At 36.5% G+C, this 26104-nt stretch overlaps 3 protein-coding genes across 6 annotated transcripts; 1 reads left to right on the plus strand and 2 right to left on the minus strand.

The window, feature by feature from the left end:
• Positions 1–691: 691 nt before the first annotated feature.
• On the minus strand, positions 692–7864 carry slc2a11a (solute carrier family 2 member 11a). The gene is made up of 12 exons (XM_084425982.1): positions 7724–7864; positions 7300–7398; positions 7002–7162; positions 6705–6829; positions 6446–6575; positions 6169–6317; positions 4644–4831; positions 3523–3633; positions 3041–3142; positions 2529–2604; positions 1947–2074; positions 692–1061 (listed from the first exon to the last, which is right to left on the minus strand). Exons 1-12 carry the CDS (start codon positions 7760–7762, stop codon positions 843–845), a joined length of 1527 nt encoding a protein of 508 aa, XP_084282108.1. The 5' UTR covers positions 7763–7864; the 3' UTR covers positions 692–842.
• Positions 7865–9018: 1154 nt separating this feature from the next.
• On the plus strand, positions 9019–19463 carry tgfa (transforming growth factor, alpha). Of its 4 annotated transcripts, none has more exons than XR_014629397.1 (7): positions 9019–9552; positions 12536–12676; positions 15755–15869; positions 16836–16985; positions 18076–18185; positions 19239–19329; positions 19408–19463. XR_014629397.1 is itself a non-coding variant. In XM_084425999.1 (6 exons), the coding sequence occupies exons 1-6, from the start codon at positions 9510–9512 to the stop codon at positions 19244–19246; spliced, it is 567 nt and encodes a 188-aa protein (XP_084282125.1). In that variant the 5' UTR covers positions 9082–9509; the 3' UTR covers positions 19247–19463. The 4 variants fall into 4 exon arrangements, 2 of the variants coding, with proteins under 2 accessions (XP_084282125.1, XP_084282124.1); XR_014629398.1 differs by lacking the exon at positions 9019–9552 and adding an exon at positions 12312–12414; XM_084425999.1 differs by having other exon boundaries at positions 9082–9552; positions 19239–19463.
• Positions 19464–24323: 4860 nt separating this feature from the next.
• hdhd3 (haloacid dehalogenase-like hydrolase domain containing 3) lies at positions 24324–25704 on the minus strand. The gene is made up of 2 exons (XM_084425995.1): positions 25217–25704; positions 24324–24932 (listed from the first exon to the last, which is right to left on the minus strand). Exons 1-2 carry the CDS (start codon positions 25544–25546, stop codon positions 24537–24539), a joined length of 726 nt encoding a protein of 241 aa, XP_084282121.1. The 5' UTR covers positions 25547–25704; the 3' UTR covers positions 24324–24536.
• Positions 25705–26104: the final 400 nt, after the last annotated feature.

Genomic DNA, 26104 nt, shown 5'->3' on the forward strand with positions numbered 1-26104 from the left:
GTGTGTGTGTGTGTGTGCTCTAACGGTTCTGTAAGACAAAGACTGAAAGTTAATAATAAAAGCCTATTTCATCTAAGGAACTCAAGTATCATCTCTTACCTGCTTATGCAATGTGTTCCTGCCATATTTGCAAATAAACCTGTTTTACATCAGTTCAGGTCAATGAGTCCAAGCCTGAGCGTGACACCTTCAAAGTAGGCATGCAGGACTTCAAGTATATTTGCCCATTTGTGCAGATAATCTTGCAGAAATAATCAACTAGATTTAGCTGAATAGTCCTGTTAATCTGTTCTAAACGCTAGCAAGCATGTGTTTACTATGAACTAAAGCTCTCTGTTGCCATAGAAAAGCATCAGGGGTTCGCCGTAAGGGTGTTGCTGAGTCACACTGACCTTAAGGAGAAACATTCAGCAGAATTGTTATAACTGCACACCCTCAATGACGCTGCCAATGTCAACTTGCCTAAGTGTTATCTGAACTCATCTCCTGTTTCAAATGTGTTAACAAAACTACAAAAAAGGTTGAGTTTTTCTTCCCTGATGGGAATCAAGATAAATGATGTTAGGACCCATCTCTTCTTCATTTCTGAGCAGTTAGGTCTATGGTTGGCAATATCTAATATCTATCTCAGTAATGTGAGACAGTAATGCATTATTAATGGATTAATCAAAAAAGTAATTCAAGTCGGTTTAGTGATGAGGAAAATATTTAATCAGCAAGTAATGCATGTAAAAAAGAACATGACAAGATGTAAACTCACTGTGGCATGAATGAACAATTCAGGCATTATTTCAAAGATATATTTCTAAAAATATTAATTTAGTTGATGAGAATGTTTAACACTATAAGGCAGTGGAGTGAAAGACTTCCCCTAGTTGGTACTGGGCTTGAATTACTTCTGGATCCATTTTGCCGTGTCCACGGTAGTTGAGTCTGTAAAACTCTTTAGTGATCATCGCTAGGGTCTTTCCCTTGGTTTCAGGTAGAACCATCCAAATAAATGAAGCAGTCAGGAGGCATACAGCCCCAAATGGCACAAAGCAATAATGTCCCAAACTGCTCTGTAAAAACACAAAAGAGGGCATTCATAAAAAGAAGAAATACTATTCCTAACCGGTATCTACAAATCCTTGAAACATTATACATTTACTTACCAACACTACATTAGACATTAAAGGGACAGTTCACTCAGTTTTACTCACCCTCATGCCATTGCCAATGTATATATCTTTCTTTCTTCAGATAAACACAAACAAAGATTTTTAAACGATAGTTGTGTGTAAGAATTTACTTGGTAAGAATTTACTAATTTTACTAATATTTTGAACTTTTTTAACTATAAATCAATTCTTCAGGTCTACTGTCATACAAGCGATCATGAGAGGAACGTGAAGTGAGTTGTGAAGTTTGCGCAAGAAGTAACATGGATGACCGCCATTTTTGGTGCAAGCTTCTTAACGCTCTTATGTCACGTCACTCCTCCTTCTCATGAACGCTCGTATGACAGTAGACCAGAAGCAATGATTTTTTACACACACCTATCGTTTCGCTTCAGAAGACATTGATTCATCCACAGGTCCTATGGATCGACGTCTCGTCTCGGGTGTGGTTTTTCAAGCGTCAACCAAGCAGCGTCCATTCAGTGACATTATATGGATTCACAGAGATTGATTATTTTTCTAAAAATCTTTGTTTGTGTTTATCTGAAAAAAATTAAGTCATATGCATTGGAGATGGCTCTCAATGATGAGAGAATTTAAATTTTGGGGTGAACTGTCCCTTTAAGACTTGTATTCAGAGAATGTGTTGTCTTTTATCTTAATGCACTGGCAGTTTTTTTTTTACTTATTTTGAACTATACTTAAAATGAGTGAAAAAATATTAATAACTATAAATAAAGAAGTTATTTTTGCCATGAACAAAAAATGAGTCTGTTATTCTCTCACCACAAGGAAAGGGAAGATCATCCCGATAATGAAGAGGTTCAGCCACATTAGAGAGCCAGCAGTCATGTAGGCGGCAGGACGTGCTGTCTGGTTAAAAATCTCTGTTGGAAGGATTCCAGTCACCCCAGCTACCATATGAAGAAAAAAACACATTGTATGAAATAACACTATGGAATTGGTTACATTATATAAATTAGGGCTGCACAATATATCGAAATTATCGAAATATTGCAAATGTATATAATGCGATATCCATATCGCAATGACTTGCGATAACTGTGGTCATGAACAAAAGACAAAGAGAAAATCACTCACTGCTCTTGGCTGAATAACTTTTGTAGCTTTAATAAGAATCAGTATATATTTAATTCGTACAGTGAAAACTAAGCAGTGTTTTATTTTTACATTTGATTATTCAGTGTCTGTTGTTAAATAAACTAATGTAGGCTTGTGCTCTTATGCTACAGTAAAACACTGCTGTTCACTTTCAGAAGTTGTAGGGATGTTTTCTTGTCACAAAAATAATGTGAAAAACGTACTGTATGTAGGTTCCCTGCCAAAGTAATGCATGTACTGCCCTACCTGGTCCCATGCCAAAGCTGAGAATGTAGGTGAAGATGCAGGTCATGCTCATGTAAGGCATCCAGGTAACAATATTCTATTGGGAGGAAGGTCAAATCAAAACATAACTGTTATTTGATCTATACTTACTCAACCATTTAGAAGGTTGGAGTAATGGCTGCTGAAAATTCGACTTTGCCATCACAGGATTAAATGCGATTAAAAAAAAAAGAATTAAAATATAGATTTATTTTAAATTGTAATAATATTTCACAATATGAATGGTTATTTTTAAACAAAGATACTAAGCCGCTCATATTTAACCGATGATGACATGACGTCCATTCTGGTGAACACTCTAGATTACTGAAGTTGGACATTATGTGTCCACTTTAAGGTTAGACATTACCTGAGGACTCTCAAAGGTCAACTTCAGAAGTATAAACTACAAATGCATGCATACGTGTATATAACCTTCCATGTGACTATGTGTGTGCTGGTAAAGGGGTCATACAACATTTAATAATACACACCTCAAGTGAAAGAGCCACAGTGAAGACTACAGCCCATCCTGCCATGAGAACATAGCCACCCATCAACATCAGCTTCCTACCCAACCTCTCTATCAATAGGTTCTAAAAACACACACACACACACACACACACACACACACACACACACACACACACACACACACACACACACACACACACACACACACACACACACACACACACACACACACACACACACACACACACACACACACATATTTATTAATGTGTATCCATGTCATTCTAACATAAATTATTCTGTATACAGTTACACTATTAAAAGTGGTTTTCTTAAAAAATTATTTCTTAGCAAAAGGGACTAAAACACTGGTCTAGCCCTGAATGATCAGCCAAACATTTTTGACAAATGAATTCACTCACACTATGCAAGTGGGTCAAAGGATTGCCTCTTTTGTTCTGGGACAGTTACATAATTGATAACAGATGAAATGAAGACTTACACACATAATGCAAGCTGTGAATTCACACATCCCAGTGCCAATGGTCACATATTGGATCTGTCCTGCAGATATTCCCGCTTCTTGGAACACATATGATGCATAGAAGTAAATCTGAGGAATTAAAGAAAAAGGCCCTTAATCTTTTGAATTTCTGAGTATGCAAAAAAAATAAAAAATAAAATAAAACCCAAACACATCAGCACTAACACTTGAAATCCTTCTCAAATCATTTCTAGTTATGTAAGTAAGAAGTGTTGGGCACAGGAGAGATTTTACACAAGCTGTACACAAGGCAGGTCAATCAGTCATTTGCTAATTCAGTTCCTCAGTGAATTTACAGAAAAAGATTCAAACGTGTTTTTCAAAGGTATTCTACAAATTAATCACAAATATTGAATTCTCTGGTTCATTAAAAAAAAATAAAAAATTCTTACATTTCTTTTATCACAATATCAGAAGTGATTTGAAAGTTTTTGAAAAGTCTCTTATGCTCACCAAGGCTGCATTTTATTTTAATATATTTTTTAATGTAATTTATTCCTGTGATGGCAAAGTTGAAATTTCAGCATCATTACTCCCGTGTCACATGATCCTTCAGAAATCCTTCTAAAATGCTGAATCTGCTCAAGAAACATTTCTTATTATCAATGTTGAAAACAGATGTGCTGCCTAATATTTTTGTGGAAACCATTTCAGGATTCTTTGATAATTAAAAAGTTCAAATGAAAAGCAAAATAACATCATTTTTTATTATAATGTAAATGCTGAATAAATAATTTATTTAAAAAAATCGTACTGACCCGAAACTTTTGAACGGTGTAAATACAGTGAGACTGATATTTTATCAAATATGATGGGGACATGACCTATTCTGACTTCTGCTAACTGCTTTGTGTGAGTCTGTTTGCATGCAATTTTACCCCCAGAAGCATGAAGACTCTGTACATATTCTTTCAAATATTAACATTAAGCCTGCATTCATTCTCATGAACAGCTAGGTGTGTTTTCTTTGGTCAACGTTCAGATTATGTAGCAAAGCACAGGCAATCCAGTTACACTTGAACTTCCAACTGAAAGGCAAAGATATAACAGCACAGGATTAGACAGAGGCAGGGTCTTACTGTGTCATTACCACACAGTTGCATGGCACAGCTCAAGACTGCCACAGAGATGAGCTGCCAGCGAACGCTGCGGTCCTTGAAGAGCTCCCATGGCTGTTTGGCACGTTCTCCCTTGGTTTCATTCTGTTCCTGCAAAATCTCATCCAGCTCGTCTCTCTGCACTTCACAGCCACGCAAACGCCGCAGTGCTGTGGAACAAGCATGATTAATGTATATAATCCTGTGTAAGAATTACATTCAGCTTTCAAATATGTGACCCTCGATCACAAAACCAGTCACAAGTCGCACGGGTATATTTGTGGCAATAGCCAACAATACATTGTATGTGTCAAAATGATCGCTTTTTCTTTTATGCCAAAAATCATTAGGATATTAAGTAAAGATCATGATCCATAAGATATTTTGTAAATTTCCTACCGTAAATATATAAAACATTTATTTTTGTGAGAGAATGCAGCTAAATTTGAACATAAGTGGACAACTTTAAAGGCGATTTTCTCAATGTTTAGATTTTTTGCACCCTCAGATTCCAGATTTCAAATAGTTGTATCTCGGCCAAATATTGTCCTATCCTAACAAACCATACACTAAAGGAAAGCTTATTTATTCAGCTTTCATGTGATGTATAAATCTCAATTGCGAAAAATTGACCCATGTTACTGGTTTTGTGGTCCAGGGTCACATCACATATATCAGAATGAGATATTTAAAGGGATAGTTCACACAAAAATGAACAATATGTCAGCATTTACTCGCCCTCAGTGTTGGGGGTAACCAATTACAAGTAATCAGATTACGCATTACTTTTCAATTTACTTTTTTTAATAAGTAATACAGGTTACTTTGTACTTTGTTTTCCCATTATTGACTGACAGCCCCATTTTGAGAGAAATCAGAGGCGTTGTGTGCGCTGTGTAAACATGATGAATATTGTAGTTCTAGACTAAATGTGAGCACGCATTTACTCATCTCACGTATGAATGTAATTAAAATCTTTCCTGCTAACCTACAATGATCCATAGAAGCAAAAATATCACATTTGTGTTTCTTTTTGTAATTGCTGATGTTAGAATGGCAGCACAGCTGAAAGGTTTGTTTGAGTTGCGTCCTGTAATGTAAAGGTGTGAATTTGCATTTCCTTTAACCTGAGGCTTATTAATTTCACATTTGGTGTGAAAGGGTCTTACATTTGCCAAAAGTATAACCTTTTTGTTGTTGTTATTAAAACACAAACAATCAAGCCCAGTCCAGTGAGAAAAAGTAACATTGTAACGCAATATTGCAACTCATTACTTCTAAAAGTAACTTTTCCCAACACTGCTCGCCCTCATGTCGTACCAAACCACTATGTCTTTTCTAACATATTTTACTGCTTTTTACTATACAGTGGACGCCCCTTTAAAAGTGAACATTATTAGAGTAAGGTGCATGTAATGTTAATTGTGTAGGGTTAAGTGAGGCTATCATACTCTGCATTGGAGGGCATATTGTAATATACAACTGCACCAATGCATAAGACTCATACCCATTAGGCAGGCCTCTTTGTCCCCACAGTCAATGAGGAGGTAGCGGGGACTTTCTGGAAACCAAGGTAAGGTGAGGAGTTGGATGAAGCCTGGGATAGCATTACTGGCCAATAAGTACTGCCAACACGGCTCACTACCTAACACCTCCCTGAATAAAGACAATCATTTCTGTCATGATAATCTATTTAATTCGGACATAAAAATAACAAAATAACCATTTTAAATGCACCTCATGAAGTACTCATGAAATCATTTATTTTACATCACACAAGGTACCTCAGACTGACCACCTGTCCCAACACCAGTCCAAATGAAGTGAAGACAGCAGAGGACAGAGACACAGCTCCTCGTAAGTGCGTCGGTGCACTTTCACCAAAATACATGGGCTGTACGTTCATACTGATGCCTGAATATAAATAGAGAGGATGGATGGTTTAGAATGATACCAGGAAGAAACTAGCAATCTCAATCTCAAAATATAAAGGGCTCATTATTGATAATCACATTTACAGGTATAATATATATAGACCAGTACCTGCATTTATGCCAACCAAAAATCTGGAGATGATAATCATCTCAAATGACTTTGCCGTTCGGCTCAGCAATGCAAGCAGTGAACTTGAGAAGAGAAACACATTGTTCAGCAACATAGTCTTCTTCCTTGGAAAAAAGAACATAACAGGGCAAACTATAAAGAATGATTTCTTACTTAAAATTCACTGCATTTTAAATCTAATACACATTTTAATTAAATAAAACAATTGGTAAGAAACATGAGAAACATGTAAACTGTGACTGTAAATACAACAAGATAGAGACAGAAGTGATGTACCTCCCGAAACGGACAGACATTGGCCCTGCTATCAAGGCCCCAGTTAAGCCGCCCAATGAGAAAACAGAAACTATAAAGGTCCATATCAGTGTGACCTCATAAACCCCCAACTGTATTCCCCATCGCTCCTGAAATGTCTCATTGACAAACTTTTGAATGAACTGCAGGAAGGAGCACAGAACACAAAACTTGTAATTAGCCTTAACAGATACACACAGACAAATAATATGGCAAAAATAAATGCAACCATTTCTCCTCTTTCACACAAACCCGATGAAACACTGTTCCTAATCCTTACAACAGTCGGTGCATTCATTATGGCCAGGTTGTATCCATATTGTAGTGTTCCCCCAATAGCTGCAGAGGTCACCATTAATGCCAAAGTGTACATATGACCCTGATTAGAAAAGATAACTATGATGTTATGTTAAGGCACATCTAGGCAACAAAACAAACAAAACTAAATTAAATTAAATTGCAATTAAATTCACCAAATGTGCCATCATATGCTGTTATGCATTACTACTGCCCCATTGAAGGGATTTAAAATGTGCTTAACAATTTTTTTTTATTGACTTTAAATTCTATTTTTTATAATAGCCTACATCAATATAGTGACGGTTACACATGACTTTACAGTAAAACTTACAAAATGATTGAGTCATTTAAAAAAAATAATCTGACTAATGGAAAAGAACTCCAGCAATAGGACATAATCGTACCTTCTTCTCCTTTGTACTCATGATGTCTTCTTCTTGCATGTGCTAATGATTTGCCTTGAGAAAATAATCCAGAGGTTAAAAAATTCAAGAATAGAGAATATTGTCAGTTTATTCTGTGCTCGCCATTAAATGAGATATTGGTGCTCCGAGAAAGGTGCGTAGAAAGACACTATGACACACGTCTTCAAATGTTACAGCCAATAAGAAACTTCAGAATGGTCAGTCACGATCCTCACAATGTATAAAGTTTAACTAACCACCCTCTTAACTAGATAAAACAATGATTTTCGAATCCTCTTGAGAACCTCTGTTGAATTAAAAAGGCACCTGCTCCTTACAAACACTTTGGCATTGTGTGTCCATGTAAAATGAGATCAACGTAGTTCAACTCCACCTATCGGAATTTATATAAAACTGTACTGTGTTACTGAATTTTTACTTGTTAAGTATTATTTTATTTTAGATTAAAAAAAAAGAAGAAGAAGCTTTTAGCTTGTTTGCCATTCATTCAGCATAGGCCTACTATGTCATATTAATGGAATCGAAGCATTTAATAGCAAGATTTGAAATAATATTGAGCTTATCCATTTATTCCACTAGAGGGCAACATAACATTATTATAATTGTGCACTCTTGACGTTTGCATCCTTCTGAAACTTTTACAATAAAGTTTTAAGGTGTAGGTAAAGGCTTGTTTTTTGGTTGACCTATGAAATAAATTAGCATATATTTTTGGATCAACTTCTAGTTAGGTAACGCAAATAAACTCTTCTAGTTAGGTAGATTAGGTATTAGGTACCAAATTGTGAATTAGAAAACGCACACAAATGTCATATAACATTTAGAGAAATTTTCTAATGAATTAATTTTAAACAACCACTTTTTAGTTCTAATTTGTTCTAATTTTGGCCTTCAATGTAATCTAATCTTGAGGAAATATATTTAACCAGGTAAAGAAATAGCTACCCGTGGGAGTGGATTGGAAACGCCACATCTCACATGTAAAGGTAAACTTGACAATAGATTAAGAGGTAGCCAGGTCAGTGTAACCAGGAATCTGCTACTGACAATAATCTGACACTAATAATAAAAACTGCATATCACTCTTTTTTCAAACACAGTAAACGTTTAACAATAAACTTAAAACTTTATTCACTTCACTATGCAGGATATAGTTCTGAAAATCAATGCCCACAATAAAATATGCGTGCTTATAAAATGAAAGCTGAAATCGTATTATTAAATTACTCATTGCGAAAAAATGTGTTAATAGACGTTTAAACAAATTGTGTTCCAACACTCGCGGTTTCCAGCAATGCACTGCTCTCTTTAGCTCACGCTCGCGCGCACGCACACTCACGCACGCACGCACAACAGAAGGATGTCAACTTGGGTGTGGAGAGGGTCCTGCGCTATGAGTAATTTATAAAGTAATTCTGTAGTTTAACAATGTTTTACCACTGATCTTTATCATCATAGTGAATAAGAAAAAAGTTAGCGTTTCTATATCAGCGGTAAAACGGAGTTTGACGTCAAGTTCAAATTACCTGGATTGACGCATGCCGCAATTGTGTTGAGTAGGCTACATGAAACTATGAAGAAAGACGAACACAGTTTTACTATGGCAGTCATATTTCTGACCACTGTGACGGAATATTAACAATATTAGCCAATCTCAAGAATATAGGCGCGTGACTTTATCTATGTAGGCAAAGATAAATGTTTTAATATAAGAGACGACGCCTCGAATCCTTCACCAACAAGTCACATACATAAACGCCTTATAATGATGTATCGTGCTTTTTGGGATACAGTATTTCTTCTCACCGGTGAGTACATGTATTTGATGTTGTGTTCAGACATTATTTTTATTAGATAACTTTGAAATGTAAATAATACGTCAATTAAGCAAATATTAGAATTATTTGAAATCTTGTCCTTTACAAGAAAATGATTATAGGATGTTGCCACATTTTAAATGCTAATGCCTCAAGTGGATTTAATCTTACTCAAACTATTAGAATCTTTTTGATTCAGAGGTTGAATTGAAGATGTGAGCTATGAATGAAGCTTTTAAACTTATTTTATTGATGTGCATGTGATTTTCCAGTAGTGTTTTATATAGTTTTATCATGATTTGCCAATACTCTAGTCATCAATATTAAACACATTTAGAGGGGTCCACCTTTCTCCTGACACCTGCTGTTCAGTCACATCATTAGTAGTGAAGAACTTGGGTGTCCAACATATAATTATTCTGCATTGCTGTGCAGCTTTTCAGCTTGATAGCATGCAAAATGTGCTGTCAGTGTTTACCAAGACGTGGAAGAAGCAGTGGCTTGCTCTCCTTTTTTTGTCCAGCAGCTTCTTTGGCTCAGTAGTCTTGCTCCTGTCATTAACAAGGTTAACAGGGCTTAGTTTAAATATAGAGCCATTCTTTAGTCTCCATCCTTTATGGCTTTGTCCCTACGAAGGCACGTTCCTAACTCGGCAAGCAGTTTCAGTGAGAGAAAGTCAGTCAAGTTTTATGAAATAAATTAAAAATCTCCAGGACATCGTGTGTGTTTTTGCTTTCTGTGCTTTAAATAGTAAGCAAATATTTATATGTAGTACATCATGGCATTCATAAATCTGCCTGATGCCCCATAAAGTAACTCATTTTATTGACTGAGTGGTTGTACTAGTAGCAGCTATTTGATTTTTCGAAGACATATATCAGGTCCCATTATCTCAGAAAATGATTTTGGTACACCGATAGTTAAGGAATGGCAGTTTTTGTAATTTGGGAACACCCTTCTTTTCTTAATCTAAATACCTAGTTCACTCATTTAATTTTACAATTTTTCATTTAATTTACTCACCCTCATGTTGTTCCAAATCTGTATGACTTTCTATCTTATGTGGAACATAAAAGTGGATAATTTGAGAAAAGTCTCGGTGTTCTTTTGTCCATAAAATTGAAATCAATGGTCATCAAAACTATTTGGTTACTAACGTTCTTTAAAATATCTTCTTTTGTGTTCCACAAAAGAAAGAAATGCGCACAGTGATGAATTTCCTTATTTTATTTTATCCTATCTTATTTTTAAATGTATTTTTATTTACCTTATTTTATTTTCTCTTTACATGCAGGTAATATATGTCCAAAGTAACACGGCTCTGACAAGAGTTTAATTTAAAATGTATCGATGTCAATTTGTCAATGTATTTTGTGAACCACTTCCTGCTTGCAGGATGCATATGTTTTAAATATTAACATGGCATGGGATATTAACACTAAAGCATTATTGTAACCAGAAGAGCTTTTCTAAGGAGTTTTCCAGTTTAATGAAACTTATTGCCCTCTCATTTAACAGGAATTTTCATAAAGTCCCTGTGCACACAGAATGTGAACATGCCTTGAGGTCCCAGACTCTCTTCCAAACCATTTTAGTTGCACAACAATGAACATTAGACAGACTGTTCAAATCTGGGAATATTGAAATTTGTATTTACAGATGCAGATAGCATGTGAATCAGTTTGCATGGGGCTTTTGTTTTGTAGGGCTGTCAATATAAAAAAATCCTTAATTAGACATGATATACAGATTCAATTTAATAATAATAAATCTCATGAACCATTATGAATGAATAGCTCCACACAAATAGCTCTTCACAAGAGTTGCTCAACTAATTTTCAGTAGTTTGGTGTTAACATGTTGCTAAGCTAATGGACAATACTCTAATAAGCATCGAATGAAATAAGTTTATTTATAATCAACATTTTCTTGACTCAACTGCCAAGATCTGAGCTCATTGCAAATGCGATTCTATGCACCTATAATGCCTTAACCTTCTTTCTAGGGAACTTTTAAAACAGAGCGATAAACTTTGGGATTTTTGGTGGTTGTCATTTTCTGTAAATATAAGAGTGCATTAGGCACAGCATGACAAAGATTCTTCTGGCATCATCTTAAGGCATGCTCACACTACACGACTTTTGGCTGGATTTTGCTTTTGAAACCCCAGGATCGCGGCCAAATCAGTGCTTGTTGCAGTCGCCAGTGCTCGTTAAATATGAGCAGGTCAGCGATGTGATCAGAGCCTGTCGAACAGTCTCAGATGTGGTGACATTTGATATTATCGCCATGTGATCTTTAACTGTGTGCGGTGAAACAACCAGGTGGAACTAATCCAGCCAATCACAGTGCAGATGGTATCAACGGAAAAATCTCGCAAACACTTGCTCGAATTTATGTGAGAATTTTTTTTCCACTTTTGGTCGGGACTGCCTCTTGACAAAATGTCTTGTAGTTTGTCCACCTCATCAGCATTGTGTCAGGCAACAGATGAAAAGAAACCTTGTTGTGTAATGTGAGCACCACAGCAAATCAGGTAGTCTTTTGTATGTGGAGAGATCCGCTTCACAAATCCACTTTAATTTATCTTAACCCAGTCATTCGCTGTAGCTGTTCTCAAAATAGTTTGAAGGTCAGAAGTCAGAAACTCCCACTATTGTTCCAGGGTATTTTAATTGTTCTCTGAGTCTAAAGTAAATGGGCTTTAAGTAGCTATTTCTCATTTGTGCTAGACGCCACTCAAGCCTTTTTCTCTCTTGTGTGTGATGCTGTTGCTCCGCTGTTTTCTCATTGCTGTAACGGTTATGAGTCTGGCATTTTTTGACTCTATTGGATCCTCATTTTCACATTTGGGTAAGAGGTTTACAAAACTAGATTTAACTGCGAGTCAGCCACTTAGCTGTCCTCAACAATGCTACTGTTTCATTGTAGTGCTATTGATTTTGAATATGTGCTTGTTGTATTTGATTTGTAGGCTCCCTTTTCACATATGGGCAGGTACAAGAGAATTCTACCTCAACAACGACCATTGCAACCACCACAACAACAACTACCACCTCTACCACAACAACCACCAGCAGCTCGACGACAACCACTACTACTACACGCGTCAGAAGTATGTTCTGTCTGCTCTTTTTTTTGGGCTTCAAAGGTCTAAAATATATATGCCTGAAATGAGTCGTCAGCAATTCCAGTCTTACTTCCTGCTCAAATCTACGTAGGTTTGTAACAAATTCCCATGATGCCAGCCTATAGTCTCCATTGGTCCTGTCCCAAATGGCACTCTTATGCACTTACAATGTGGTCTTGTGGACTTACAATGGCTGCCGCGTGCGTGTGTCCGTTAAAGGGGTGATGTACTGAGAAATCAAATTTTCCTTGAGCTTTTGACATATAAGAGGTCATCATATTATAAGAATATCCTGTGAGTTTCAGAACTGAAAACGTCCTTGTTAGTCCAATAAAAGCTTTTATTGACACCAGGCTTAGCAAACGACTCGTTTTTCAAAGTGGGGAACTATGACGACAAAGAGGATAAAACACCACCCCCGCAAAAGAAGATCAACGCCTACTTCAACACGGCCGGTTTAGCCCCGCCCACCGATTCGCGCATTGCAAAACTGTTATCCACTCACAGCAGTGGGCGTTTACTTCCAAGTCTTCAATGGGACGCCCATAAAAACCAAGTGTTTTTGAGCTAGGCTCAAAACTAGGGAAGAAAATAGCCTATTACTTATTCATTTTGATGTTTTTGAATGTAAAAACCAAGCGAACTTCATAAGTTGACCTCAGACAACAATATCATTTTTTTTTTAAAGCCAGTTCATGACCCCTTTAAGTCCATGAGACCATAGGGTATCCCATTTGTCATTTTATGTTTCAGAAAGGTGCTAGCGAGCGGTCGATATACGCCCTCGATGCGCACTTTTGCAGAGCCCGCACTGTTCCGATCTCCACAGCAGACTTTTCTCCGACAGTCTTGTCATGTCATGAAAGTTATGTCAGCGTTATGTCATGAAAGTGCCGACTCGCAGGAAGACCGCGAGTGCTTAGGGTGCCATTTGGGACAGGGCCATTGGCAGCCCATGAACAATATCTACTTTGACCCGCCTCAAACACTGTAGTTGTAGCTGAAGCCTGGAAGAGTTTGGTTTGAGTTGTCAACATGTTGAGAAGACACGTTTTCTGCCCTGCGAAGCCAAATCCACTTTGCAATCTCTTCAAAAGGACGAGGACTTGGCTAGAATTGATAAGTTGATGTGGAATTAAAACCGATGCAATCTTTATTGTTCGGAACACTGTGTATTAGAGCTGCACGATTAATCATTAAAAAAACGCAGTCTCGATTTAAAGACCCACACAATCGTATTCCTAAATGACAACGAATCGGTTATGTCTATTAAAACCTTTGACAAGTACGATCACAGCGGAACATTCAATCTCCATTGGCACTGCTGCTGAGCCTGAGAGAGCAGGTGTCATGTATAGGTGTGAAACAGCTTCACAAGTAATTCATATTCACAGAAGTATTGGGATAAAAGTTCATTGTTCAGATTTAAACTCTACACTCTACTCTACGGTAGCGATCAAAATAGTAAATCACTTTTTGAAAGTAGCTTGACATCATTACACCAGTAGGTGTTATTTTGTTTAGTTGTCTATTTAGAATCGTGAGAGAATCATGATCTCAATAAAAAATTTAAATATAATATATATATATATATATATATATATATATATATATATATATATATATATATATATATATATATATATATATATATTCATGATTTATTCTGAACCATGCAACTCTACTGTGAATCAAGTTCTGAGGAAGCCTCCAGAGCTGAAATTCAGGCTTTTTGTTTCTGACCAATCACAACAGACTGGGCCATCTGACAAATCAGAGCAGAGTAGGCTCTCGGAAAGGAGTGGTTTTAAAAAGACCTGAATCCTTTATTGAACCGTTTCAGACACTGTGAGAAAAGAGGTGATGCTGCAGTGTATATTATGAGAAAATGTAATAGTTTTTTGGATGCATGTTAAACTATTGTAGGAGACTTATGAAACAAAATTAGTAACCTTTAAAATATCGTAATATTTTGACTCGATCTTCCCGTGAAAATGACAGACTTCTCTCTGGTGACACATGCTGGATTTATCCAAACATTTAGTGTTAATGCTTAAACCCGGCCATTTCAAAGTTGAAAGCTCGCATTAATTTTTGAGTGCAACCCCCACATCTTAAAATCCAATCAGCAGCCAACGGAAAGAACCAAGCCCTAAATTGTTTTCTTTTTCAATAATCTGCTTCACTCGGATGCACATCACAATACAGAATATTTGTCGCTGCTTCCATTTCATCGCAACTTTAACCACTTATTTTCTCTGGCGATTTGTTTAAAAACAGTTTAGACCCAATTTTGTACCCAATTCATGGAGTTCCAGTCGTTGACACCTTCTTTCATCATACTTTTTCTCACAATGAATTCACACATGGTAATTGTGGGCTGCTAATACAAAGATGGCAGGTTTCATCCATTGTCAATTTCAGTTTGCTTTTTTACTCATTATACAGCAGACAGTTTTCATCCAATGTAAATACCTTCTGTAGACAAAGCTCACAATGATTAGAGAAGGGAATTTGTCCATTTTAAGAAAGCACCTCAGATCTTGACCGGTAATCCTAGCTAAGTCTTGCTCTTTCTTGTCTTACACCATGTCTCCTTTTGTACTCTCTTTACATCAAATGTGTGCCTTAGGGAGGATAGAGTCTGAGAAACTGGCGTGTCTTGAAATAATAGAAACTAAAGGGCTATGAAATTCCAGATAATATCAAATCCTCTCATTCTGATTTGTAACCTGGCTGAGAACTTGTAATTTCTTTTCTCCCTTCTACTTCTCTTTCCACCAGTGTATTCCACAAAATATCACAAATTTTGCTCTAGCTTTGATGATAACAAAGGCAGGTATTTAATTGAAGTAGATCAAATTGTTTGTGTTAAAGTCAAGTAATCTTGCAGGTTGTATACAAATTTATGAGAACATGAGATACAAGGCAGTGGTCATCAGGCAAATCATTTGCAAATACATTTTTAAGAAATTCTTGCCTAGATCTTTATTTTTTTATGAAACAAGATATTGTCATTAATGTCAGCATTAAACCCAAGTTCTCTTTATTTTGTTCTTAAAGAATTTATAGCAGCCGCTGTCCATTCTCACTTCGATGACTGCCCCGACACCCACAGCCACTTCTGTTTTCACGGCACGTGCCGCTTTCTCATCCTGGAGGAGACACCTGCATGTGTGTAAGTCCTGAGATTTTTTTTTTAGACTGAATATCAAGAATATGCTGTGTTTAATTTAGCTGCACTCTGACTTCCCTAAGTCTGTTAACAATCCTCATGATCACACTAGTTTTTTTTCCCAAATTTGATCATTAAAACAGTCTGTTTTCAAGCAATCAAATCAGATCTGTGCGTTCAAGCAGTCTTATCATTTTTTGCCATATATTCATCAGTTGATATAGTGGTGGCTTTGTTCTACAACAGCTGTAAACAACGTGCTGTCAGAAGGTCATACAGAGTGCTCAGAGTGTAGAGAACGGATAAGGGTGGTGTGCTGTTTTATTTAGTGCCATCACCACCAGCATCACTATGGCACGTTGTATATGAAATAAAATGTGCATCTTGATCATTGAAAAAATGACAGTTTCCATAAATCCTAATACTGCGATTGTGGTTTGGGTCGGATTTATAAAAAAAAAAAAAAATCTGATGTGTATTTTTTTGCTCAGCCAACATATATTTTTATATAATAATAGGATTAGAATCGGAAATGCAAAAAAATAAATCAATTGTATTTGTCATGCCAGTATGAAAAAGCCTAAGCGAAAAAGCCTTTTGATTGCTGACTCACTTGGATAAATTCTTGCTGACAGCATGTTCATTGAGCTTGTCCATGTGTAGACAAGCACGTTTTGTCCTTTTATTGCTTTTCCGTGTATACATTTGGCACAATAGCAGAATTCAAATCTGTGTTGGTGCTTGTGTCTGAGTTGTTGTCAAGCCTCCTGTTGTCAGGGAATTTGTTTTCTCCATGTCCACATCCGTATGTAGTAGTTCACCACAAAATGCCAAATTACTTTGTTAATTTGATTGATTTTATGAACATTATACTGACAGATTCCTCATTGAATATACTCATGTTTTGCTGAGCATGTTTTCATATTTTTTCAATGATAATAAAATGGACACTTGTGTATGTTTGTGTAGATGTCATCCTGGCTTTATGGGTATGCGATGTGAACATGCAGACCTCTTGGCAGTGGTGGCGTCTAACCACAGGCAGCAGACAGTGGCCACCATGCTGGTGTTATGTGTGGTGGGCAGTGTCCTACTCATGCTGCTCTGCACTTTACTAAAGTGAGTATTATTCATTTAGCACACATTTCATTTGATTCATTTTGTCAATTTGTTTTGTACCGGTCAAAAGTTTGGAATAATTATGATTTTTTTTTTCAAAACCTTTTTTTTTCAAAGACTGCATTTATTTGACAATTTAAAAGAAATGTTTTCCATTGTAAGATATTTAAAAATGTAATTTATTCTTGTGATGACAGCTGAATTTTCAGCAGCAATTACTCCAGTCTTCAGTGTCACATGATCCTTCAGAAATCATTCTTCTCAGTGTTGATGAACGCTAATATTTTAAATGAGCTATTTACAATATTGCGTGACTCCTTAAAGTAACTAATTACGTTACTTGGTTACATTTTATGGAAAGCACTGTGTTACGCATTACTTTTTCTCACCTGGCTGAGACTTGATCAGGTGTTTTTTCACTGAGAACTTTTTTTGAAAGTCTTTAACTCAGTAATGCATTCAACAACATAGCCTGTTAACATACATCTCATTTTCTTTTAAAAACAAATTTCGAATATTATTATATATTCTGACTGATAATTCCTGACGCCTAGAGCTATGTAATGCTATACAAAAGATCTCTTAACATTACAGGTTATATTACCTACTGTTAGTGTATAACTTTTTTTATTGAAAGTAAAAAAAAGTAATGTTTTGTTACTTTTGTACTTTTTATCTGTACCTGTGCTCGTCTAAGTGACTGTTGTGGAGAAGAATTTTGATTCAGTAGTTTAAAAAATGTTAAAGCAAATGAACTTAACTGCAAATTAATGTGCAATACTTAAAAATAAAATAAAAAGCAACTCAAATGTTAATGCATTTATAATTATAACTAATTTACTTTACTCGTTACATCAAAAAAGTAATCTGATTACATAATGCACATTACTTTTAATGTTACACCCAACACTGATCATTCTAATATCTAATACATATGTATATTTTATTTTTCCTAGAGCAAGTTATTTGTTAGTGTTTATTCTGTTGGTCTATCTTTGCTGAATAAGCTGTACTATACAAACTTTGAAAGATCATTTTTTTGTGGAAGGTGAAAGAGGTCATTTGTAGACTTCACACATTGTCTTTCTAGTTGTTGGTGGAGACGGGGTGGTTGTGGGCGAGGTAACACCATTTCGTGTTGGTCGGAGAAGCCTAGGAGTATTCTGACGGGTGGGACATCCTGCTGTCACTCAGAAACAGGTATTTTAGTGCTATATTTCCATTTTTACAACTTTTTTTGCTGAGCTGTTGGGTGATGTGTTATATGTCATGCGGTGCCTAATTATGATCATCAATAGGGGGTGTTCGCATACTGAGACCAGCATATGTGCGAGGCCTTTAACTTTTAATGGCCTATGATTTGTCTTTGCTCAAGGGTTTAAGCTGTTAGTTTAGCCATCTGTTGTCACTCTGTCCTAAGACTGTCAATGAACGTGAGACCAATGAGAGTGTAGGATATGGTAACTTCAGTTGGTCAGGGTGAAACATTTTCAATTAAAAAAGTGTTTATTTGGAATAGAAACCTTTTGTAAAAATGTAAAACTCTTTTCTATCACTATTGATCAACTTAATGCGACCTTGTGGAATACAAGAATTAATTTCTTTCAAAAAATCATACTGACCCCAAACTTGAAAGACGATTCAGTCAAGTGTGTCTAAACTTTAGTCTACTAACATATTTCCATGTTACGTTGTGAGTATATGTTCTGTGTCTTAGTGGGCAGATTATGTGTGATCACTGGTGGTACAACATATTCCCAGACATAATTATGCAATTAGAAATGGAATTGTTGGAATTTTGTCCATACAAATACCCTCAGTTATCACTGCCAGTCTGCTCACAGTGCAGCTTGTTGACAGAGTATTGCAAACCTTTAATTAGATTTGTCAACAGGACGTTGTCACATACTTTGTCAGCATCGTCAGGCATTTCTAATTGTTAGGTAGAACTGTGACTGTGTTTCCACAATAACATTTCAATACATTCGCATGCCATCAGGTTGAAGTAAAACATTGTGTCATATTTGTCTTACATGTGTATGTTTTGTCAATTTTCTCTGCCACTTCCATCTTCTTGTCTTCTCATCTCATCAGAAAATGTTCCTTATGCACAAGGTACTCTTTCTGAAACGTCTTAGTGTAGTTTGATCAAACCCTTCTGTTTTTCTTCTCCCAGAGTCTTATTATGTAAAAAAAAAGTGGGTTGCAATGACTTAATCCTTTCGTTTTTCATTTCTGTCTTTTTCCATTCAGTGGTTTGACATGCATTATCTGGAGTTATCCTCCACCTTACTCCTGGACTTCACTATGACTGCTTTTCTCAAGCTACAGACTCGCACAGTTGGTAAGCAAAGCACATATTGAGAGCATTTCGATGTGGTCAGTGGGAGAAGCCAATCAAACGTGGAACTTTTACATTCAGACAGACTGAGTCGTTTCAAAAAGGATATTTTTGGAACAACAACAGCAATGACAAGAGTTAAAGATGGAACTCAAAAACTGAGAAACTCTGAAAGAAGAACTCAGAACAAGCTACATGGAAATCAACTACAGGATCCAGTGATGTAGAGACGGGGCCCTTTTGAAAAATATACGGATCAATGGCCAGAAACAACTGATCTGGAAGTGAAAGATGATGAGAGAGGTTTTAGAGAAACCATTCTTACTAACAGAGCTTATCTTAAAGCTATAAATATCCTTATAGATGTATGAGACGACATTCTACCGGTTTTGGTCTTTTAAAATTCCGTTATTATAAAAAGGCTTATAATATGCCTTTAATGGGATGTGCACTAAAAAGTAGTTTAAGATATAACAACCTTTTAACAATGATATAATATCACATTTTCTGCATCACGTTATGGATAAAGAACGGGAGATTTGTTTTGTTACAATTTAAGTCAGTCAGTTAGCATGTAATAATAGAACTACAACTTTTGCCAATTTATTTTAACTTGATCTCCTTATAACAATGATAACAAATCAGCAAACGTGAGAGACTCTGAGGGACAAATATGATCTCTTACACATTATAACACTTTTACCCCAATGGAAATCAATATTTTATGTATTATCTTTTTTTTTTTATCCAAAATTTGGAAATGTATGGTGAAAATTTCACAATTATGACATGTAACTTCATCAGTTACGAATAGATTCACAAATCCCACTCAATATTTCCTTCATGCACAGAAAGTGCTTTGCATAATGTGCTATCAAAGATCTGTAAGGTAAATGGAGCCTCGGTATGTGCACTATTTTCAGCAGCGGTGTGGCGTCACATGACATCTGCATGTTCACATTGGAATGATTGGATGCATGCATGTCTGATCACATAATTGCACGTATTTCACTGTGCACTTTTGCAGTGTACATTTCAGAAACGGTTAACACAATCATCTTTAAATATGCACTTTACGTTTTCCATGATGGATGTTGGTGATGGCTATTCACGCACTGATAACTCACTTCATTGGGTCATTGCATGCAGAGGCTCAAAGCCATGGTAATAGCAATAATAATGGATGATATTCAGTTTGAAGCACATTATGCTTTTCAACTTATTATGCAAGATAGCTTTTACACTGAAAAATTTTAAACCATGTGTTAATTTTGTTCTCGTTATCTTATCTGTCCCCAAGCTTTTGCCAATGATCTCATGTTATAATTTTTTTTTGATTGACTCCTTTGGAAGGAATTTCCAGTATAGTGTCAGAAATATTTATATATCTTTATACTGCTATGTTAAAATGAGGTGCTGTTCCAAATAGAAAATATGCCATTGATAAAGCACAAAAAAAAAAAGAAAAAAAAAAGAGAACTTAACCTGGTCGGCTTAGAGTTGGCTGTCTTCTGGTATCAGATCAAGTCTGTTCAATGTGTGGAGAATCATAGGAATTTGATATAATGATCCCAAAAGCCCTTGTAAGTTGGAGAGGATTCATTCAGACATTTTTGAGTTATGGTCTTTGTAAATGATCAGCCTGAAAGAACACATTCAAGATGGTTTATCAATTTAAAATTATTTGATTTATATGTAAGCAACTAAATGTGATTGATTGAATGGATTGAGGATTACATTCATGTAAAAAAAAAAAAAAAAAAGAGTTCAATGAATGAAAAGAAAATGTGCATATTTGTCTTTAATTTGTGTTTTGGACTGATCAAATGTATTTTTCTTCTTCTTTTTTTTTGAGAGGACTTTAGTTAAAACGCTAAAGTAAGTATTGGGTATTTCGGACTGAACAGTTTTGTAACATGCAGTCATTGCATAACTTCCAGACGTGGAATTGCAGTCAGCCGTGATGGCGATGTCATCATAGAATAACGGATGTTCTGAATTGGCCTTTGCACCAAAGATGATGCTCAGTGTTGCATCTCTTGCTTTGTTCCAAATGAATCCCATTTAAACCTGGTTATCTGCTTATTGACTGACGTTCATGTATGATATATTGTAAACACCATACGTCTTTCTCTTTAAAATGCTGTCTTGTTTCATGTTGGGGGAAAAATGCTTTGTAAATAGTGCGTGGGAATATTATTTTGGTTGTACTGTATATGGAGAATGAGGTGTTTCTTGACTGTCACTGATCATTAGTTAAGCATGAAGGTTAGAGATAGATGATTCCAATATGACTGTCACATGCTTGGCTGTATGACATTTTGTTGAGTGTTTTTGACCTCTTTGTCTAAGTTTGCATATTTTTCCAAATAACACAAAGTGCTGCAAATTTTGGGCTCAACCTGATTCTTTCTTCCCTATAATTTCTTATTTCATCAAATGTTTTATAAAGCACGTTCTTTCCCCCTTGCCAAGCTATCCTCCTCTCTTTAAACCACTCTGTCCATTTACATCCTCCATCATCTGAATATTTTAAAAGGGTCAAATGGAAATGCAAACAGAAAACCTCAGGCAGAGCTCAACAAAAAGCCCGCTGCCAGAGTGCTCTTTTTACTGAGGGAAAAGCTCAGCTCTTTTATTTACTTGCTCACCAATTTATTTATTTGTTTGTTTGGCTAAACCTTTTGTGAGATGAGGGGAAGGACTCTAGAGATTATGGCCGAGAGGAGTTAAGCTTGCGCATGAGTGACCAAAATGCTTGCGTGACATTGCGTGAGTATTTTTTAAATTCATTTAATTTGGTCGCCTTTTGTGCTCATACCCTATTATTTATTTATTTTTTTGCCTCAATTCTCTCCACTTATTTTATTTATCTGTTTATAGAGTGAGAAGTTTTTTCTTTCTCATGTGCCCCAGGAAAGAATCCTTCCTTATTATAAAGCTTTTATAGCATCTATGATTCCATGAAGAACCTTTAATATCCATGGAACCATTCCACTGCATAAAAGGTTCTTTAGATTATTAAAATGCTTTTCACACTAAGAAAAAAAAGGGTTCTTTTAAGAACTGTTCACTGAAAAAGTGATTTGGGGAAACTCTTAAAAATAAGATTCCAAAGTTTCCACAGTAATTCCATAGAACCATATTATTCTGTGGCATCACTTTGTTTTTAAGAGTTATGCGTCTTTCTTCCCATCTTTATTTGCATATTTCATCTTAACTGCTCTTAACCTCGATCTCCTCTCCATTTCTTCTCCTGCCACGATCCTCTGTTGATGGGTTTGCCAATCCCTTTAAGGTTTTCAATTGGATTGGAGCACAACCCCTCATAGCCGACTGGCTGAGCCTCTAAAGCCAGCTTTGTTTTAAGCGCTCTGCTGAGGGAACTCCCGTAAAATAGGCTTACGGAGCAGGGAGATAGAAACACAAAAGAGAGGATATATTCCAGTTGTAGGCTAGTTTACGTGAACATCACCTGGGTAAATACTCCGAGAACAGCGCTTCTGTACCTTACGTGGAAGAGGACAGTCGATGTCCTGCTGGTGTTTGCCCTCAAAATCTTAGAGCAGTTTTGAATACGCCATTTTTATTTTATTTTTGCCATCTCGTTTTTCGTCCAATTTGATATTCTTTTAATGTCCATCCATAACTGGTATCTGTGCCGGAGCAGATGGGGAGGAATAAGAGTATTTGGGTATTAGGGTTAGTGATCTGCCTCCACGTGTGCCCAGCAGCCTCGGCGGGGAAACAATCATATCAGCGCTCTACAGAAATACTTCCATTGTCCTTAGACATTATTATCTGAACTATATCACTCAAGAATTTCTGTTCTGAATCATTTGGATAATGACGTAAAAAAAACAGATTATATAAACGCTTTTGTTTGTTTCGGATTATTTAGTTAATGAAAATGCATATGGTTACATTTGGTTCCCATCAGTCACCACACCAATAATAATGTAGGCTACTACAGCGCCATCTGCTGACCATCATAATGATTTTTTTTTTTTTAAAGGAACACTCCACCGTTTTTTGAAATAGGGCTTATTCACATTCTTTCCTACATTTAGATAGGTGGGCAAATGCATTTTTGTCTCAGTGCATGCATTGTTTTAGTTTGACAGGGTCAGCGCTAGCTTAGCTTAGCATAATGAATGGAATCCTTTGTTGCCAGCTAGCATGTCCTGAGTAAAAGTGATATAAAAAATAAAATAAAAAAACGTAATTACTTCTTGTGGCCTGCGTATTCACAACGAGTACAAGTAGTGATGCAGATTAACACTAGGCGATTTCCTAGGCAGATATTGACTTATATATTAAGGACTATATTAGGGGGAAGCACAGGCGAAGCACTGCTACTTGGGCGTGATATCTCTGCACCCAAGTAGCAGTGCTTCGCCTGTGCTTCCCCCTAATATAGTCCCAAGTCAATATCTGCATGGGAAATCGCCTAGTGTTAATCTGCATCACTATTTGTACTTGTGAATACGCAGGCCACAAGAAATAATTAGGTGTTTTTTTTTTATTTTATATATTACTTTTACTCATGACATGCTAGCTGGCAACAAAGGATTCCATTCATTATGCTAAGCTAAGCTAGGGCCGACCCTGTCAAACTAAAACAATGCATGCACTGAGACAAAAATGCATTTGCCCACCTATCTAAATGTAGGAAAGAAGGTGAATAAGCCCTACTTCAAAAAACGGTGGAGTGTTCCTTTAAACAAAAAGTATTCTGCACCAGGACAAAAAGACCAAATTAACAAATAGGCAAATGACATATTTCAGAAATATTCACTTTGTTATGAATGCTATGAAATAATAATAGGGGAAAGCAATGTAAGATTTCTAATTCTGAAATAGAATTGGTTAAGGGTCCGAGTTTTGTTTTCTGAATAAAGCATTATATGACCTTATTCAATATGTCTTATTACTTTTGTATTTGAGAACTGATATCTGAGCAGTATTTAACCAGAAACCACAGTGGATAACAATCAGACAATTGCCACAAATAAAGTGTCATTTATTGGCAGATCAACAATAACAACAGTATAATTTAGTGGCAGTATAATTTTATTAAAACTAAAGTGGAACTTTTTTTCTCCCCAGTCCCCACATTCTGACATTCAGGCTTACATCTGTTTCATCATTCGAAATGGGCAACTGCAAAAAAATATGGTCAATTTAAAAATGCAGCAACATATCAACTCTCAATCTGTATCCTGCTGCAATCGAGCTGGTAATTCATCTAGGCTCTGTAATCTATGTTGTGTGGGAACATCAAGGTGCCCATGAGAATCTTGTCTGTCAAGCAGGTAACCTCGAATACCCAATGAGCGTGAGGTCAGGTAGTCGTTCACATAATGGTCCCCAACATGGACTACACTGGAGGCCTGCACACCACATCGCACCAGTGCCTGGGTAAAAATGGCAGGGTTTGGTTTAGCAACCCCAGCTTCTTCTGAGGTCAGAAGAAATGAGAAGTGAGTGAGAAGGCCACATCCCCTCAGGATCCCTTCCAAACGCTTGTCAAAGTTGGAAACAACTCCTTGCTTCAGTCCCAAAGCGATGCAGAACTTCAGGGTGCTATTAGAATCAGGAAACACCTAATGACGACACAATCTGAGATTATGAAAAACAATCTTCCTAGATTTAAATATAATGTAAGACACTTGAGCATAAGTGTATGTACTTGTCTGGCATCACGCATGCATTCAAGCTTTTCAATTAGTCATTTTAGAGGGTAAGAAATAACTGGCAATGGAAATTTGTATTGAACAGGCGACCCCTATCGGGGATTTCTGGAATTGCTAATAAAAAACTGCTGAAAAAACAATGTTAGTTAGAAGAAAACAAAATAGCTATTTTATATCTAAAAGTCAATTCTCACCTCCCAGTTTTCTGGTCCACAAAAGTTGTAATAGAGGTTGTTGGCTAGTTTATCTAGTAGAGCAGGGTCATCTACCCCACACTGGACGAAAGTACTCTTCACTAGTCCAGCCCACCAGACCTGGCTGTCCATTCCCTGAGCTCTGCCATAGTTGGGAAATAGTGTGGATTGCTGCCGGTAAGCTTGTCTGAAAGCAGTTTCGACTTGTGCCGCTGGCAGCTTCAGTCCTGCTCGCTCTGCTTCGCTGCAGTATTGCTCCCCAACCGAGCGCCGGACCTTTAACAGTGTGTCCTTCACATCCCATAATACCCAACGCACTGGCACTCGCATCACCAAACTGACCCGTCTGACAACACTTTGATCATACAAATTACAAACACACAACCTACGGAAGGTTACGTAGTGCTAGAAAGCAATGTAACAAAAGGTAAACAGACGGTTTACTAGGCGGTGAAAAGAGTTTGCCTCTAGGGGGCGCTTGGTGACGCGAAAAGCCAAATCCCCCATTGGCCCGAATGTAAATGTCAGGAGATTTTTGTGGTGCTGGGGACATTTGAACCATTAAAACAATAACCTTTTGAAATGTAATAATAGAAAGAATTTGATTCGGTCAATAAATAAATAAATTCGCACCAGCAATTCAATTATTGAAATGCCGTTTTTGGTAAGCCATTACAACTGTGGTTAGTCCATCCTGAAAAGTGCGGAGTAAAGTAACAAGTACCACGTGAACGAGTTCGTCATTTACAAACATCCGTACAGGATTTGATCAAGCGATCAATGGTTCCACTTTTTAACTGTAGTATTCAAAACGCGTTCTTGTGCTATACAGAAAACACTTAATTGTGCAATTACTACTCTTGTTTTACTCTCCTTTAATAAGGAAAT

The sequence above is a fragment of the Rutilus rutilus genome (genome assembly GCF_951802725.1).
Source record: "Rutilus rutilus genome assembly, chromosome: 12".
NCBI lineage: Eukaryota > Metazoa > Chordata > Actinopteri > Cypriniformes > Leuciscidae > Rutilus > Rutilus rutilus.